This window comes from Gigantopelta aegis, unplaced genomic scaffold (genome assembly GCF_016097555.1).
Source record: "Gigantopelta aegis isolate Gae_Host unplaced genomic scaffold, Gae_host_genome ctg4760_pilon_pilon:::debris, whole genome shotgun sequence".
In the NCBI taxonomy this organism is placed as follows: Eukaryota; Metazoa; Mollusca; class Gastropoda; order Neomphalida; family Peltospiridae; genus Gigantopelta; species Gigantopelta aegis.
Window position 1 is genome coordinate 5,001 of NW_024534027.1, and position 15,782 is coordinate 20,782.

General features: G+C 38.0%; 2 protein-coding genes across 2 annotated transcripts; one reads left to right on the top strand and one right to left on the bottom strand.

The window, feature by feature from the left end:
- Positions 1–3,436: 3,436 nt before the first annotated feature.
- On the top strand, positions 3,437–11,918 carry LOC121366100 (BTB/POZ domain-containing protein 2-like). The gene is made up of 3 exons (XM_041490686.1): positions 3,437–3,535; positions 6,988–7,307; positions 11,231–11,918. The coding sequence occupies exons 2-3, from the start codon at positions 7,009–7,011 to the stop codon at positions 11,913–11,915; spliced, it is 984 nt and encodes a 327-aa protein (XP_041346620.1). The 5' UTR covers positions 3,437–3,535; positions 6,988–7,008; the 3' UTR covers positions 11,916–11,918.
- Positions 11,919–12,601: 683 nt separating this feature from the next.
- On the bottom strand, positions 12,602–13,639 carry LOC121366101. The gene has a single exon (XM_041490687.1). The coding sequence runs from the start codon at positions 13,528–13,530 to the stop codon at positions 12,625–12,627; it is 906 nt and encodes a 301-aa protein (XP_041346621.1). The 5' UTR covers positions 13,531–13,639; the 3' UTR covers positions 12,602–12,624.
- Positions 13,640–15,782: the final 2,143 nt, after the last annotated feature.

Sequence of the window (15,782 nt, forward strand, 5' to 3'; positions counted from 1 at the left end):
TATGTATGTGTATGTGTATGTGCGTGTATGTGTGTGTTTGTGTGTATTTGTGTGTGTATGTGTGTGTGTATGTGCGTGTGTGTGTCTGTGTATGTGTGTCTGAGTGTGTGTATGTGTGTGTATGTATGTATGTATGTATGTATATGTGTATGTATGTGTGTGTGTGTGTCTGTGTGTGTGTGTCTGTGTGTATGTGTGCATGTGTGTGTATGAGTGTGTCTGTGTATGTGTGTGAGTATATGTATGTGTGTGTATACGTGTTTGTGCGTGTGTGCGTGTGTGTGCATATATTGTTGTGTGTATGTATGCGTGTGTGTATGGGTGTGTGCGTTTGTAGCTTCGTTTGTGTTCAGGTGCGTTTGTTTATGTGTGTGTGTATGTGTGTGTGTGTTTGTGTGCGTATGTGTGTGTGTGTGTAGATGTGTGCCTGTGTGTGTTTGTGTGTGTGTGTGTGTGTGTGTCTATGTGTGTGTGTCGGTATGTGTGTGTATCTGTGTATATGTGTATGTGTGTGTGTGACTGTGTGTGTGTATGTGTGTGTGTGTGTGTGTGTGCGTCTGTGTGCGTGTTTGTGTGTGTGTATCGGTATGTGTGCGTATGTATGTGTGTCTGTATGTGTTTGTGTGTGTATGTGTGTGTATGTGTGTGCGTGTATGTGTGTATGCGTATGTGTGTGTATGTGTGTGTATGTATGTGTGTATGTGTGTGTGTGTGTGTATGTGTGTGTGTATGTGTCTGTGTGTATATGTATGTTTGTATGTGTGTGTGTATGTGTGTGTGTGTGTATATGTTTGTCTGTGTGTGTATGTGTATGTTTGTGTGTGTGTGTGTATGTGTATGTGTGTGTATGTTTGTGTGTGTGTATGTGTATGTTTGTGTGTGTATGTGTATGTGTGTGTATGTGTGTATGTGTGTGTGTATGTATATATGTGTGTGTCTGTCTGTGTATGTGTGTCTGAGTGTGTGTCTGAGTTTGTGTATGTCTGTGTGTATGTATGTGTGTGTGCGTATGTGTGTGTGTGTCTGTGTATGTGTGTGTGTGTCTTTGTGAGCATATGTGTGTGTATGTGTGTGTGTATGTGTGTGTATATGTATGTGTGTTTATGTGTGTGTGTATATGTGTGTATGCGTGTTTGTGCGTGTGTGTGCATCTATTGTGTGTATGTATACGTGTGTGTATGGGTGTATGGGTGTGTGCGTGTGAGTGTATGTGTTTGTAGCTTCGTTTGTGTTCATATGCGTTTGTTTATGTTTGTATGTATGTATATATATATGTATGTGCTTGTGAGTGTATGTGTGTGTATTTAATTGTGTTTGTGTGTGTGTGTGTGAGAGAGAGAGAGACAGAGTGAGAGAGAGAGAGAGAGAGAGAGAGAGAGAGAGAGAGAGAGAGAGAGAGAGAGAGAGAGAGAGAGAGTATAAATGTGGGCGGATTGGGAATGGTAGTGATTTGAGGTCCCTTTTTTCCCTAGTTTCATTAAGCTGTACTGACATTTTTCACGCGTAACAGTAAAACTGGGTTTTGTTTAACGGCACCATTAGAGCACATTGATTTATTAATCATAGGCTACTGCATGTCAAAAATATTAGTTTTTTTACACGTGGGGTTAGAGGAACGCAACTGTTTTCCATTAATCAGCTGCAAAGGATCTTTAATATTCATCATTCCACAGACATGATCTTTAATATGACACTGGTGTTTGGGAGAGAAAACATCAATAGTGATGAAATAGGTCCAACTGCCCCACCCCCACCCCCCACCCCACCACCACCACCACCGTGATGGAGTAAATCCTCAAATTCTACAGATTCGTTTGCAACCCTATATAGGCGTTTTATTTAATTCGAGCAGAAATCAGCCTACAGAAAATTGAAGCCTGTACGCCTGTGCTCAAACCAGCGCTTTACCGACTGAGCTAAATCTCGCCAGGTATTGCTCGTATGGTTAAGGATCACACAGATATTGAGAGAGGAAACCCGCTGTCGCCACTCCACGGGCTACTCTTTTCGATTAGCAGCAAGGAATCTATTATATGCACCATCCCACAGACAGGATAGTACATACCACGGCCGTTGATATACCAGTCGTGGTGCACTTGCTGGAACGAAAACTAGCCAATCAGTCCACCGACGGGGATCGATCCCACACCGACCTGGCATCAAGCGAGCGCTGTACCACTGGGCTACGTCCCACCCCCAGGCTATACTAATATTTACGCACTCACAAGATTATTGTCTTTGATGTTTTATGAACAGTGCACTTTATAAAAGTTGGTACACAACTCTGTGGTGAATCCAGACGAGAGTGTTGTGTATATTAGTCAGGGGCGGACCAAGGTGGGGGGCAAAACGTTCCTGAATCCGCCCTTGCAAATTTGCAGAATACAAGTAATAACCCGTCATGTGTGGTGATTGGATGTATCCAAGGATATCTCTACTCCAACCTCTTGTTTCCCTTACCTCCGATTAATATGACAGAAATTACTACAAATACGCACGCACACACACACACACACACACACACACACACACACACGTACACACGTACACACACACACGTACACACACACATACATACACACGCACACTCACACAGGCACACACACATACACACACCCACAGACACACACACACTGGCGTTATAGATAGCACTTGGTTATTATCGATCCAGCGTTCTTTTAAGAGACAATTAAGTATTCAGGATTCAAACATAGCAATTCGGAGTGAATATTATACGTATAATTATAATTGGGCGTATAATAGTAAACGTGCACATTAAATGCTACACCGAATCAGCGGGACTGATGAATGCAGGACCGTACCCTGATCAAAATCCGGGAAGGGGGGGGGGGGGGGCACTACTTTTTAATAAACAAATGAAACACTGTACAAATTAAACCCTGAGATGGTGAGATTCTCAAGGGGGGAACTGCCCCTCCTGCCCCCCACCCCCCTGGAATGAATAAGTATTTAACGACATCCCAACACGACAAAGACCAAACGGACTGCAGAACTGCGCTGGTATACTCAATTTTCAGGATTACACAGAAATCACACAAACTACAGTGTTTGAAAGTCGAAAATGTCAGTGATATAATGTAATGGAATAGGAAAAATGGGCCTTGCCATATTGAACGTACGCCCCCCCCCCCCCCATACTCTCTCTCTCTCTCTCTCACACACACACACACACACACACACACCAATTGTCACCTCAGTTCCTCCCTTGTTCAGCTCGAGAGAGACCACGGTCTGCTAACATCACCAGGACTACATTCAGTGTTTTCACGAGTAAACATTCCCCGTAACAGTGATAAATGTCTATTAACAGAAATAGATCAATACACTCTGACGACGTGTGTTTCCAAGAATCGAAACCGATATTAGAACTCTAGACTGGTTTCACGAAATTCTTAGAAAGCAATTATATGAAATATTTTAATTATATGTAATCCTGAGCAGATAGAATTGAACTGAGATTTCTATCAGTGTTCATCTCGTAAAAAGAGCTAGAAGTTGTACAGGAGAATTAAAAGTAAGTTTAATTTTACTTTCTGGTTGTAGCTAGTACTGAACAGGACGAGTAGTGGGTTATAATGATTACGGTTGTGATTGTGTTCGTATGGATGTAGTAGTGTTGACATAAAGTGTTCCTACTGGCAGTAGCTAGTGTGAGTTTCCCTACTAGCTCAGTTAGTAGAGTACTGGACTCTGAGAGTCTGTGGTATGTGTTATCCTGTCTGTGGGACAGTGCATATAAAATATCCCTTGCTGTTAATCGACAGCGACAGCGGGTTTTCTCACTCAATATCTGTGCGGTCCTTAACCATATGTCCGACGCCATATAACCGTACACAAAATGTGTTGAGTGCTTCATTAAAAAAAACAAAACAAAAACCCATTTCCGTAGCTCCTTCGCCTTTCTGAGAGTCTGTGGTTCGAATCCCCTCAATTGACGTAGAGACGACATTCATAGAATAAATGTTCCAGGGTCTCTGGTTGAAGTTGACAAAAAATTACAAATAGTAGAATTATGTTTTGATTTGTGTATGACCAGTGCTCTTTGCAAAAGTCGGTACAACTCTCTGGGGTGAATCTAGACGAGGGTGTTTAGTATATCAGTCAGGGACGGCCTCACGTGGGTGGCAAAACGTTCCTGAATCGGCCCTTGCAAATTTGCAGAATACAAGTAATAACTCATTATAAGTAGTGATCGGATGGATCCCCCAGAATCTCTCCACCCACCCCTTTCTTCCATTACCTCCGATTAATATGAAATAGTAATTTTAATATCAACTATATAACCGAACATACGTTTTGACCACAGACATCCTAGTAAAGAGCGTTCAGGTCTGTTTATCAACACACCGAAACACATTCCATAGTTTGCACGTGCATCACGCAGTTGCCCCTATACATGCGTGGGGTACCATTCTTGATTTTGACAATTTCCAGGAAGGTCGATTAATCACTGTGGATCATTATTTCTGTCAATCGTTTTCATTCTGTTGATCATACAGTTGTTATTGTTTTGGTTTTAGTCGTTTTTATTGTTTTAATTTACAATTTACTGATTAAAAATGTCAACTTTCAAATTTCACTTCTGACCCCAGTCATCCTTCAAACTCTTTGGTGGTCATAAAACATATTGTAATACTGAACTACCGGTTTTAATGTTATACATACATATATATATATATATATATATATATATATATATATATATATATATATTCTCGCAGGCACATGCACATAAGATGAGACGTTAATAAATTATCTGTCTGTCTGACTGAATGTTATAAGTTATCTATATATTCCTCTCTGTCGCTGTGCAACGGTCCGAGATTAATAAAGAATTTTCTTCTTTTCTTGACACTAATTAGGTTAAAAAAAATAAAAATAGTATGACATAAGCGCTAGGTTGAGACCGATCGTGGTCATTTGATTTGTTATAGCGCAAACCTCAATTACGGTTGGTCTTTTCACGGGTAAACATTTCTATTAACACCGGTATATAAACAGAAACAGATCAATACGATCTAACGACAGGTATTTCCAAGAAACGAAACCGATACTAGGGAGCTCGTGACAGGTGAAACGAAATTGTTATAACTACAGTATAGGTAATATTTTAATTGTCTTTAGGAACTTAGATAATTATATTAGAGTTTTATTTACTTCAACTCGTTGGAAAATGTTTGAAGTGTTTCAACTGAATTGAAAGTTCAATATTAATTTACTTCCTGGTTGTGGCTTGTACTGTGGATTATATTATAACGATATCGATCGTTATTTTCCTGTGGAGGGATGATTGTGCGTAACAGAAATAGGTGTTAGGGGCACTGAATTTTGTATTGGAGGGGGGGGGGGGGGGGGCAGCCCATACCATGTATGTACACGTGTGTGTGTGTGTGTTATAAAATGTTATGTTTTTATCAAATGTACAGCAAAAGAAAAGAAAACAGGTCTTATTGGGAGAGCATGACCGCAGTCGCCCCCCCCCCCCACCCCACCCGCTACGCCACTGGTTCGGGGGAGGGGGAGGAGTCGGACTTTGGTAAGCACTATCCACTAACTCCACTGTTCTGAACAGATAGCTAAAGTGTAGAATAAAACAAAGAATATTATATTGTCTGCTAGAAATGCTTTCTTTACCGTTAATGACAAACTCATTTGTACAAAGCGTGGAACACAAGATCAGTCAATCAGAAGGCTGCTTGAATGTTGTTGATTGGAAGATTTATTGAAATCCGGTATAATAGATAGCTGACTTGTGTGCTCAGGACAGCGTGCTTGAACCTCAATTGGATATAAGCACGAAAATAAGTTGAAATCAAAATGTTTTTCGAAAATCAAGCCCCTAATGACGTTTCTTTTTTTCTTGTAGTAGAATATATTGCGACTGACAAAAAAGAAGGAAAGGAATATATAGTCCTTTAATAGACAGTTATTAAGAGAAGTAAGGGATGTTTGTTGGGGGTGGGGGAAGGAATGTTTGTAAAGGAGAAGACAGGAATGTTTGTGACACCTCAACCCATTACTTTAAAAGCAGAAATAAAATAAAGGAATGTGCAGACGCACTTGACCAGTGGTCGGTAGGGGAAGAAAGGAATGTGTGTGACACCGACGCCCATTGTTTTTCTGTATCTAGAGAAGAAATGAATATTTAACATGTGACTGTAACTGGCCTATGCTAGGAGAAAATAAGTGCATCTTTAAACAAAATATCGTTCACATTTTGGTTCCAAGAGCAATTGCCCTTACACTGCCGTTTAATATAAATTTACCAAATGTGTTTCAGGGTAAAAGAAGAGGGCAGGGTGTAGACCAGTGGTAGAGCGCTTGCATAATGCGTGGTCAGCCTAGGATCGATCCCCGTTGGTGGCCCATTAGGTCATTTCACATTCCAGACAGTGTACCATGAATGGTATATCAAAGGCCGTGGTATGTGAGATGACGTGTGTGTGTGTGTGTGTGTGTGTGTGTGTGTGTGTGTGTATGTGTGTGTGTGTGTGTGTGTGTGTGTTTGAGAGAGAGAGAGAGAGAGAGAGAGAGAGAGAGAGAGAGAGAGAGACGGGACGTAGCCGTGGTAAAACGTTCGCTTGATGCGCGGTTGGTTTGGGTTCGATCCCCGTCGGTGGGCCCATTGGGCTATATCTCGCTTCAGCCAGTGCACCACGACTGGTTTATGTATATCAAAAGCCTTGGTATGTGCTATCCTGCCTGTGAGATGGTGCATATGACAAATTCATTGCTACTAATAGAAACATGTAACGGGTTTCCTCTCTATCGTATGTACGTCAATATTACCAAATGTTTGACATCGAATATCCGATTATTAATAAATCAGTGTGCTCTAGTGGTATCGTTAAACAAAATAGACTTTTAACTTTGTATTTGTTTCAGTGTATATTTGTATCCGTGATTACGAGCGTGTGTATGCACGCATATGCATAACCAGTCCTATACTCTCATTTCAATAAACAGTGTCAAACCAGAAATCTAAAAATGGCGTCACTACAGAGGAAAGATAAGACCCCAATGAAGGCTACGCGAGCTTTAGGACTGAAAGATGACTGGCAGACTAGAAGATCTCTGGCAGAAACCAACCTGATCATGCTAGAAAATAAGATTGCCTGTGACGTGGCGTTTCGCGTTGGTCCAACAAGGGAAAGAATACAAGCTCACAAGATCATGCTGATAAGTCGCAGTCACGTATTTGCAGCCATGTTTAATGGTCCAATGGCTGAAACGGGTGTGGTGGATATCCCGGATGTTGACGTCGCTGTCTTTAATCTGTTTCTCAGGTAATAAATAAATAAATAAATAAATAAATAGAAAAGTTAGAACGCTGGACAACTCAAAGTATGCACACCATCATTGTCTGTTGCATGTATTGTGTGTAACTTATATATATCAGAATAAACAAAACTTACTCAAAGTTTGACGAGAAGTGATGTCAGTATTGCATATTTTTTTCATTGTATATCAAACCATTAGAGCTGTTTTCTGTTTATGTATAATAGCATGCATATCATAAAATAAATACAAAAACAAAACAAACAAAAACAACCACTCTCCGACATGTGCACAATTATTTAAACTTTAGTCTGAGGAAGATATTTTGTTTAATATATTTATTAATAAAAGCAGAAAGTTTATTTTGAAAATGATACTGGTTCAGAATAATCTAAAGAACTGACTTAAAAAACCTAACCAGATTTGACCCTCTTGATTCAGCTATTAGACGTCTTTTAAAAACTGATATTCTATAAATTAACTATACATTGTATAATATTTAAAACATCTTTTGGACAATGTTGTATTCTAACACAAAAGCCAAATGAGTTTACTTGTTTAACCTACAGTTGTGCTAGTTTAGTTGATTATATGATAGCTTCTTCTTCACTTGTCCCATTAATCTCCGACTTTGGTATAGATTCTCATGATTCGTCCAACCATTTTCCTTTATACTGTTTATTTAGAGCGTACTCATCTGAATATAGCATGTTTAAAATAAGGAGAAGGTAATGTTTGGAACAAATATATCTGGAGTGAAGATGCCTTAACTAATAATAAATTGTTGGAAGAGTTTATAAACCTTTTCTCGCAAAACAAAAATAAGTTGCTGCATCTTGCTGGAGCCAGAGTAGAGGGAAACATTAAGTTCTTTAGTAAGCATCTTTCACAGGGCTGGTTTTCGTAATAGGAAAGTATACATAGGGAACTTAAAAAAACAAGATAACCAGCCAGTCTCCTTGGTGGGATGATGAACTTGAAACACAAAAACATGATACATATTTAGCAACTTAAATATGCACAGAAAATGTCGTAACCGATTTAAACACATGGTTGTTAAAACGAAAAATGCTTATTTCAAAAACCAAAATGAAAAACTAATGTCTGCTAGGAATTGTCCTAAAACCTTTTGGAAAATTATTAAAAAAGACTCAATAAACCAAACTGTACAAAATAACATAAATTGCCAGCAATGGGTAGGTCACTTTAAATTTCTCTTGTATTCTGAACCTAGCAATGACACTTATTGTAAAAACCCTGGGGAAAGATTTCAGTTTCCAACAAATATTTTAAACAGCCCTATTTCAGAAACTGAGATCCAAACCCATATCAGTGGTTTGCTTAATAATAAAGCTTCAGGACCAGATGGTATACCGAACGAATTCCTGAAAAATACTAAATCATACCTGACATCATTTTAAAATATTATATTCAATAACATATTTGACTGTGGTATATATCCCAATATTTGGGGGAGAAGTATAATATGCCCCATTTTTAAATCTGGATCAAGAAATGAGCCAAATAACTATAGAGGGATTTCATTGACCGATTCTGTAAGTAAGATTTTTGCATCAATTTTAAATGATCGCTTGCAAGGCTGGTGTGATGAAAATTTAATAATTGACGAAAACCAAGCAGGCTTTTGTGGTACTTACTCAACTATTGACCATATATTTACTCTCCATGCAGCTACTGAGAAGTATATTTGTAAACGTAAGGGAAGATTTTATTGCTCATTTGTAGATTTCTCAAAAGTATTTGACACAGTGCGACACGATGTTTTATTAAATAGTCTAATTGAGGTTGGCATTTCAGGAAAACTTTTAAACATTGTAGCATCAATGTATAGTAAAGTCAGCGCTTGTGTAAAGACAGTAAATGGGCGCTCTGAATATTTCAAGTGTAATGTCGGTATACGTCAGGGCTGTACTCTTAGCCCTCTATTGTTTATAATTTTTATGAATAAACTAAGTAAATTCTTCAAAAACACTGGTAATCACGGAGTATTCATTTCAGCTAATATGGAGAATATGCATACTTTGATATTTGCAGACGATGTTGCCACACTTGCTGATACATGCTCTCAGTTACAAACCAATATTAAACTTATTGAACAGTTTTGCATAGCTACTGGAATGGAAATTAATCTTGATAAGACTAAAGTTATGGTATTTGAAAATAGTGGTCTCCTTCGATCATATGAAAAGTGGTTTTACGTGGGATCTCAAATTAAAGCAGTTTCGTTTTACAAGTATCTAGGTATTATGTTCACTCCGAAATTATCTTGGAATGAAGCTCAGCTCTGTCTTTCTGCTCAGGCAAACAAATCTTTGTTGACACTTTACCGATACCACAAGACAGCAGGAAATATACCTTTTTCAGATAGCTTTAAATTATTTGATGCCATGATAACTCCAATTTTACGTTATGGATCAGAAATATGCGGTACTATCAGATCCAAATTATTGAAGTTGTGCAAATTCAATTTTGTAAATACCTGCTTAAGGTTGGGAAATCAGCAAACAAAATATATTGTGTTGGGTGAGTGTGGTAGGGTCCATCTTCAACTTACTTATATGACAAGAGTTATCAAATATTGGTGTAAACTTATTCAACTACCTCCTTTCAGACTACCTTGTCAAAGTTATTTGATGTTAAAATCTTTAGATGATGTTGGGTACATTAATTGGGCTATAAAAGTGAAACAAATTTTATTTAATTATGGTTTTGGCTATGTCAGGAAGTATATAATATTGATTCGTTTATCGCATTGTTTAAACAGAGACTTTATGACAATTTACAGCAACAGTCGTTAGTTGATATAAATATATCTGCTTCACGTTATTATTACAAGCAGTATAAATCTCTTTTGAATATCGGATGGTACTTGCAACTTAACATTGTGGTACATGTCAAAAGGGCCCTGTCGAAGTTTAGATGCAATAACTTTGGATTAGCTGTAGACACTGGCAACTTTAACAATATAACCTATGCACAAAGATGGTGCCCTTTTTGTAGGAATAATGACGAGGTTTTTTTTTTTATTGAAGACCAACTACATGTATTACTCGAGTGTAAAAAGTATACGGACTTAAGAAAAAAGTTTCTTTTTTATTTTATCAATAAATATTCGCATTTACCACCTTCGATTATTTTTGTGAAGCTGATGTCATCTACCTAACCGGCCTCGGTGGCGTCGTGTTTAGGCCATCGGTCTACAGGCTGGTAGGTACTGGGTTCGGATCCCAGATACCGACTCCAACTGAGTGAGTGCTCCGCAAGGCTCAGTGGATAGGTGTAAACCACTTGCACCAAATAGTGATCCATAACTGGTTCAACAAAGGCCATGGTTTGTGCTATCCTGCCTGTGGGAAGCGCAAATAAAAGATCCCTTGCTGTTTGTCGTAAAAGAGTAGCCTATGTGGCGACAGCGTGTTTCGTCTAAAAAAACAGTGTCAGAATGGCCATATGTTTGACGTCCAATACCTGATGATAAGATACAAAAATCTATTGGCGTGGTTAAATAAAACACACTTTTTACTGACGTCATCTACAAATGAACAATTGCTGTACAATTTGTCATTGTTTTTATATCAGGTATCTGTAATAAGAAATCAAAGCGATGATGTACTGTAAGTTAACCACATGCATGCGAGACCATATATACGTGTTTGTGTATTTTCGGCCTGTGGCCTTAATATTGAATAAACGTCTTGTTGATGGAAAAGCCAAATAGTAATACTACGTTTAACTGCTTTAAAGAAAAATCCCTTTTCGTAAATAGCACCATGAACATTTCATGAAACATTGATAATGAATCGTACAATCCATCACAATATAAACACAAATGACAAATCTTCATCATCTTTCATAAGGGCATGAGTTGCAAATTTTACACTTAATATAGTTATTGGTTTAATTTTGGCAGATTCGTGTACGCTGATGACGTCACAGTGAAATCTGATAACGTAATGCATCTACTGTACCTAGCCAAAAAGTACAGCACTGGAAAGCTAGAAGATATTTGTCTGAAATTCCTTAAAACATCCTTAAACGTCAAGAATGTCTGCACTATCCTGGAACAAGCCAAGTTCCTTAATGTAGATGAACTATGTAACACGGCCATTAAATACATCTTGGAAAACGGAAATTCGGCTTTGAAGTCACCTGATTTTCTGACCTTATCACAGGAGTCCGTACTGGATGTCGTGAAGTCTGATGACCTCCAAGCAGACGAGAAAGAAGTATTACAGGCTGCCGTTAAGTGGGCCAAGCACCAGTGTGAGCAGAAACACATGGCCATCAATACCGAGACTGTACGAACACAACTTGGAGACATCGTCCAGCAGATCCGCTTCCCTCTTCTGGACAGAGAGTACTTTGTCCGGACAGTGGTTCGTAGCGGCATGCTGACAGAAACAGAGCAGTTGCTGATTCACAACCATGCTGTCTGCAAAGATGTTTCCGTGGCGCCATTCTCTGACACACCGAGGAACTTTATAAGCAAGCAACGCGGTGGCATTCGATGTAAATTTTGTGGATACACGTTGAACAATTTTGCAAATAACTCGTTCTGGGGTAGGTCTTGTCAGAGCTGTGGACGGCATTACTAAGTGTTGTCTGTCTAATACTGTAAGTCGCAACGTGACCTAGGGTGACATTTGACACAATGGCGGATGAATAATATTCTAGAAACTAGCGTCGCTAGCGTGAATCTGTTGTAACTACACATTATTGATTATTACGAATGAATACGATACATATTTGAATATTACTAGCGTCACTCCCGTGGATCTGTTGTAACTACACATTATTGATTATTACGAATGTATACGATACATATTTGAATATTACTAGCGTCACTCCCGTGGATCTGTTGTAACTACACATTATTGATTATTACGAATGCATACGATACATATTTGAATATTACTTTCCTTATTGTTTGTCCCAATCAGTGTTACAATTCACACAAATACAGGACCATTCATAAGAAAACCGCGTTAATGCGACACAATTTCAATCTCGTATCCTTGTAATTAAATACATAATCCATTCGTGTTACGTTCAACATACTTAATGTAGATAATGCGCCAGTTCCAGATCACTCATTTCAAAAACTGTGAAATCTATCCACAATTGCGCGTATGACTTTTAAAAATGCTTTATAATAAAATTAACCAAGTTTACAAAGGAACAGTGATATAAAATGTAAATTTACGTAGACGTCTGATGCCAAAGTAGTGTTGTTCGAGCTGGGGAACGTACGCCAGTTAAGTACGGATCACTTTGTCCATTTCCGGATAACTTAAAAAACAAAAATCAAAACCACAATTTCCAACATCTTAGCACTTTCATTACGTGCATCAATCCTACCAAACATATTGTATGGCCATTTGCAAATCTATGAGATGACCCGATGACATTTGCAAATCTATGGGATGACCCGATGACAAAAGATGACCCGATGGCATTGGCAAATCTATGAGATGACCCGATGACACTGGCAAATCTATGAGATGACCCGATGATATTTGCAAATCTATGGGATGACCATATGACAAGAGATAACCCGATGGCATTTGCAAATCTATGAGATGACCCGGTGACAATTTCAAATCTATGAGATGACCCGATGACATGAGATGACCCGATGGCATTTTCAAATCTATGAGATGACCCAGTGACATGAGATGACCCGATGACATGAGATGACCCGATGACATTTGCAAATCTATGAGATGACCCGATGACATGAGATGACCCGATGACATGAGATGACCCGATGACATTTGCAAATCTATGAGATGACCCGATGACATGAGATGACCCGATGACATGAGATGACCCGATGACACTTGCAAATCTATGAGATGACCCGATGATTTGAGATGACCCAATGACATTTTCAAATCTATGGGATGACCCGATGACATGAGATGACACGATGACATTTTCAAATCTATGGGATGACCCGATGACTTGAGATGACCCGATGACATTTGCAAAGATATGGGATGACCCGATGACATGAGATGACCCGGTGACATGAGATGACCCGATGACATGAGATGACCCAATGACTTGAGATGACCCGATGACATGAGATGACCCGATGACATGAGATGACCCGATGACATGAGATGCCCCGATGACTTGAGATGACCCGATAACGGCCCTGCAGTGACACTTTCTGAAATCGATGGAAAACCAACAATGGCTTCCCATGATGTCAAGTTGTACGGGGTCTGTGTTAAATAGAGAATAATACACGAGTGGTCGTTAGATACCATTTATCTCACGAGTTGTTTTAAAATGTATTTAACGAGCGAAAGCGAGGTTGATACAATTTTAAACAAAGAGTTGTGAGATAAATGGTATCTAATGGAAACGAATGTATTATTCTATTTTTTACATATCCTCAAAAACCAGGTTTTAAGCAGATTTTAACACATTTTTGACTAAAACATATTTACAACCCTTTGCACTTGTAGCTGACTTACGCGTCACAGACACGTGATTGTCGGGTTAACTATACGTCACAGTGTAATTGATTTCCCTCATGTTGTTTTTCATTAAATATATTTCAATTGTGACCTGGTCATCACCTAGGCGCAGCCAATCGTATGTCTTGAAAACTGTTAATACACGTACATGTGTTAACAAGTATGTGTTATCATAAATAACGAATGATGTTCTCACCAACGGGTGTGTAAAAAAAGACCCAATAAAATCATTGTGACGTATTACTACAATCCTTATTATCTTCAGTTTGTACTCTCCACAGTGTAATGGTACATCAACAAAAGGTCAAAGTTGTCGCCTGTTTACGGTGTGTGTTTTTGTCTAAAAATAGATATAGACATGACCTGTCCAAGCATTGTCCTGTCTGTCCTGATACTGTTGAAGATGAATTACATTTTATTTTGATTTGTACATTGTATAATGATTTAAGAATCAAATGTCTGCCAAAAAATATGGATGTGAACCAAAAAGAATTAAAATTATATGAGTTTTTTCCCTGAATATAAAAAGTAATGTTTATAAATGGAAATTAAGTAAATTTGTTTGTATTGCTTTGAGAGCTCGATGACTATTTAGAGGATACTATTTTTGTGTTTCGTTGTTAACTATAAGGATTTATCACAAACTTTGGATTTAGGGACGAGGAGAAGTTGAGTCCCGAAATCCAAACTTTGTGTGATAAATCCTAATAGTTAACAACGAAACGCAGTGATATTATCCCTATTCTAATAATACACCTATTAGGACTATCTGTAAGCACTTTTTATTGTGTTTTTATTAAAGAAATCCCACAAATTAAAAAAACAAAAAAACTATTCTCCTTATTTACGATATTCAATGAAAACGCTTGTAGTAAGTAAACATATAACGGTGTTTTTTTCTTTCCTTTGACATGACGTCACTAACTTAGGAGCGAAGCAAAGGCAAATTTATTAGTATTGTAGTCTGTATTTTGAACATAATTTATTGTAATAGAGGATACACTAAAAATATATTTTCGTTTGCTGTTAATTTTTGTTGCAAAACGTATGCATATGATTGGACTTTACATTTGTGAAGCCGTGTTTCAACACCATATAGAATTATTTCGAGCAATTCGTCTGTATTAATGTTGGACAAGAAGCACGTTGTGTCAACGTAGATGGGGTAGGTCTGCAAGTTTATAACTTTTACTAACATACTTTCACTTATTGTTTTTATAAATGTATAAAACAATACTCATTTACGAAATGGTAAATATTATGTTTCGTGAGCTTTTCCAAATTTTACGATATTTTATAACAGTTAATGTTGTTTAAAATTGCGTTTACAACATCGAGTCATTTCCATCTTCCCTTCTTTATCGATTTTATTGTCCCAAAAAGTATGTTCTAAGCAAAAATGGTATACTTCAGGTTGTGATACTATTATTTCTGATTAGCCTGTTTAACCTTATGCCATTTTAGGAACACAGACTAGAATGACAGGTAATAAATAAGACGCATGATCGAATTGACTGCTGCTATCGATCAGGGACCGGACCTTATTTATTGTTTCTAACGAAGTGTTAAAAATTACAATGGCACAGAATATTAATAAAATAACAACAATAAGATCATCTTCATCTGAAGTTAGTAATATTGCACAAAAGTATTTATAATGACGTTTAAATGTAATGGAAGACGCGTAATTAATATACTAACGAAAACACCACGCATCAGGCTAAGTGACAGCATATCGGACGAGTTCTCAGAAATTTGACATCGTGATAAATCCTGGTTGCCCATGACAGCGTATATCTATCGTCCGATTTATCACAGAAATAACCAGTGGGGAAAAAACTTATATGACAGTTGTATTAGAATCTCTAATAATAACCGCCTGCAAACAGACTAAATTAAACTGTATTAGTAAATAGCTACATTTGATAATAACCACAAACTTCTAGCACTTGTTAACATTTTACTGACGTTTAC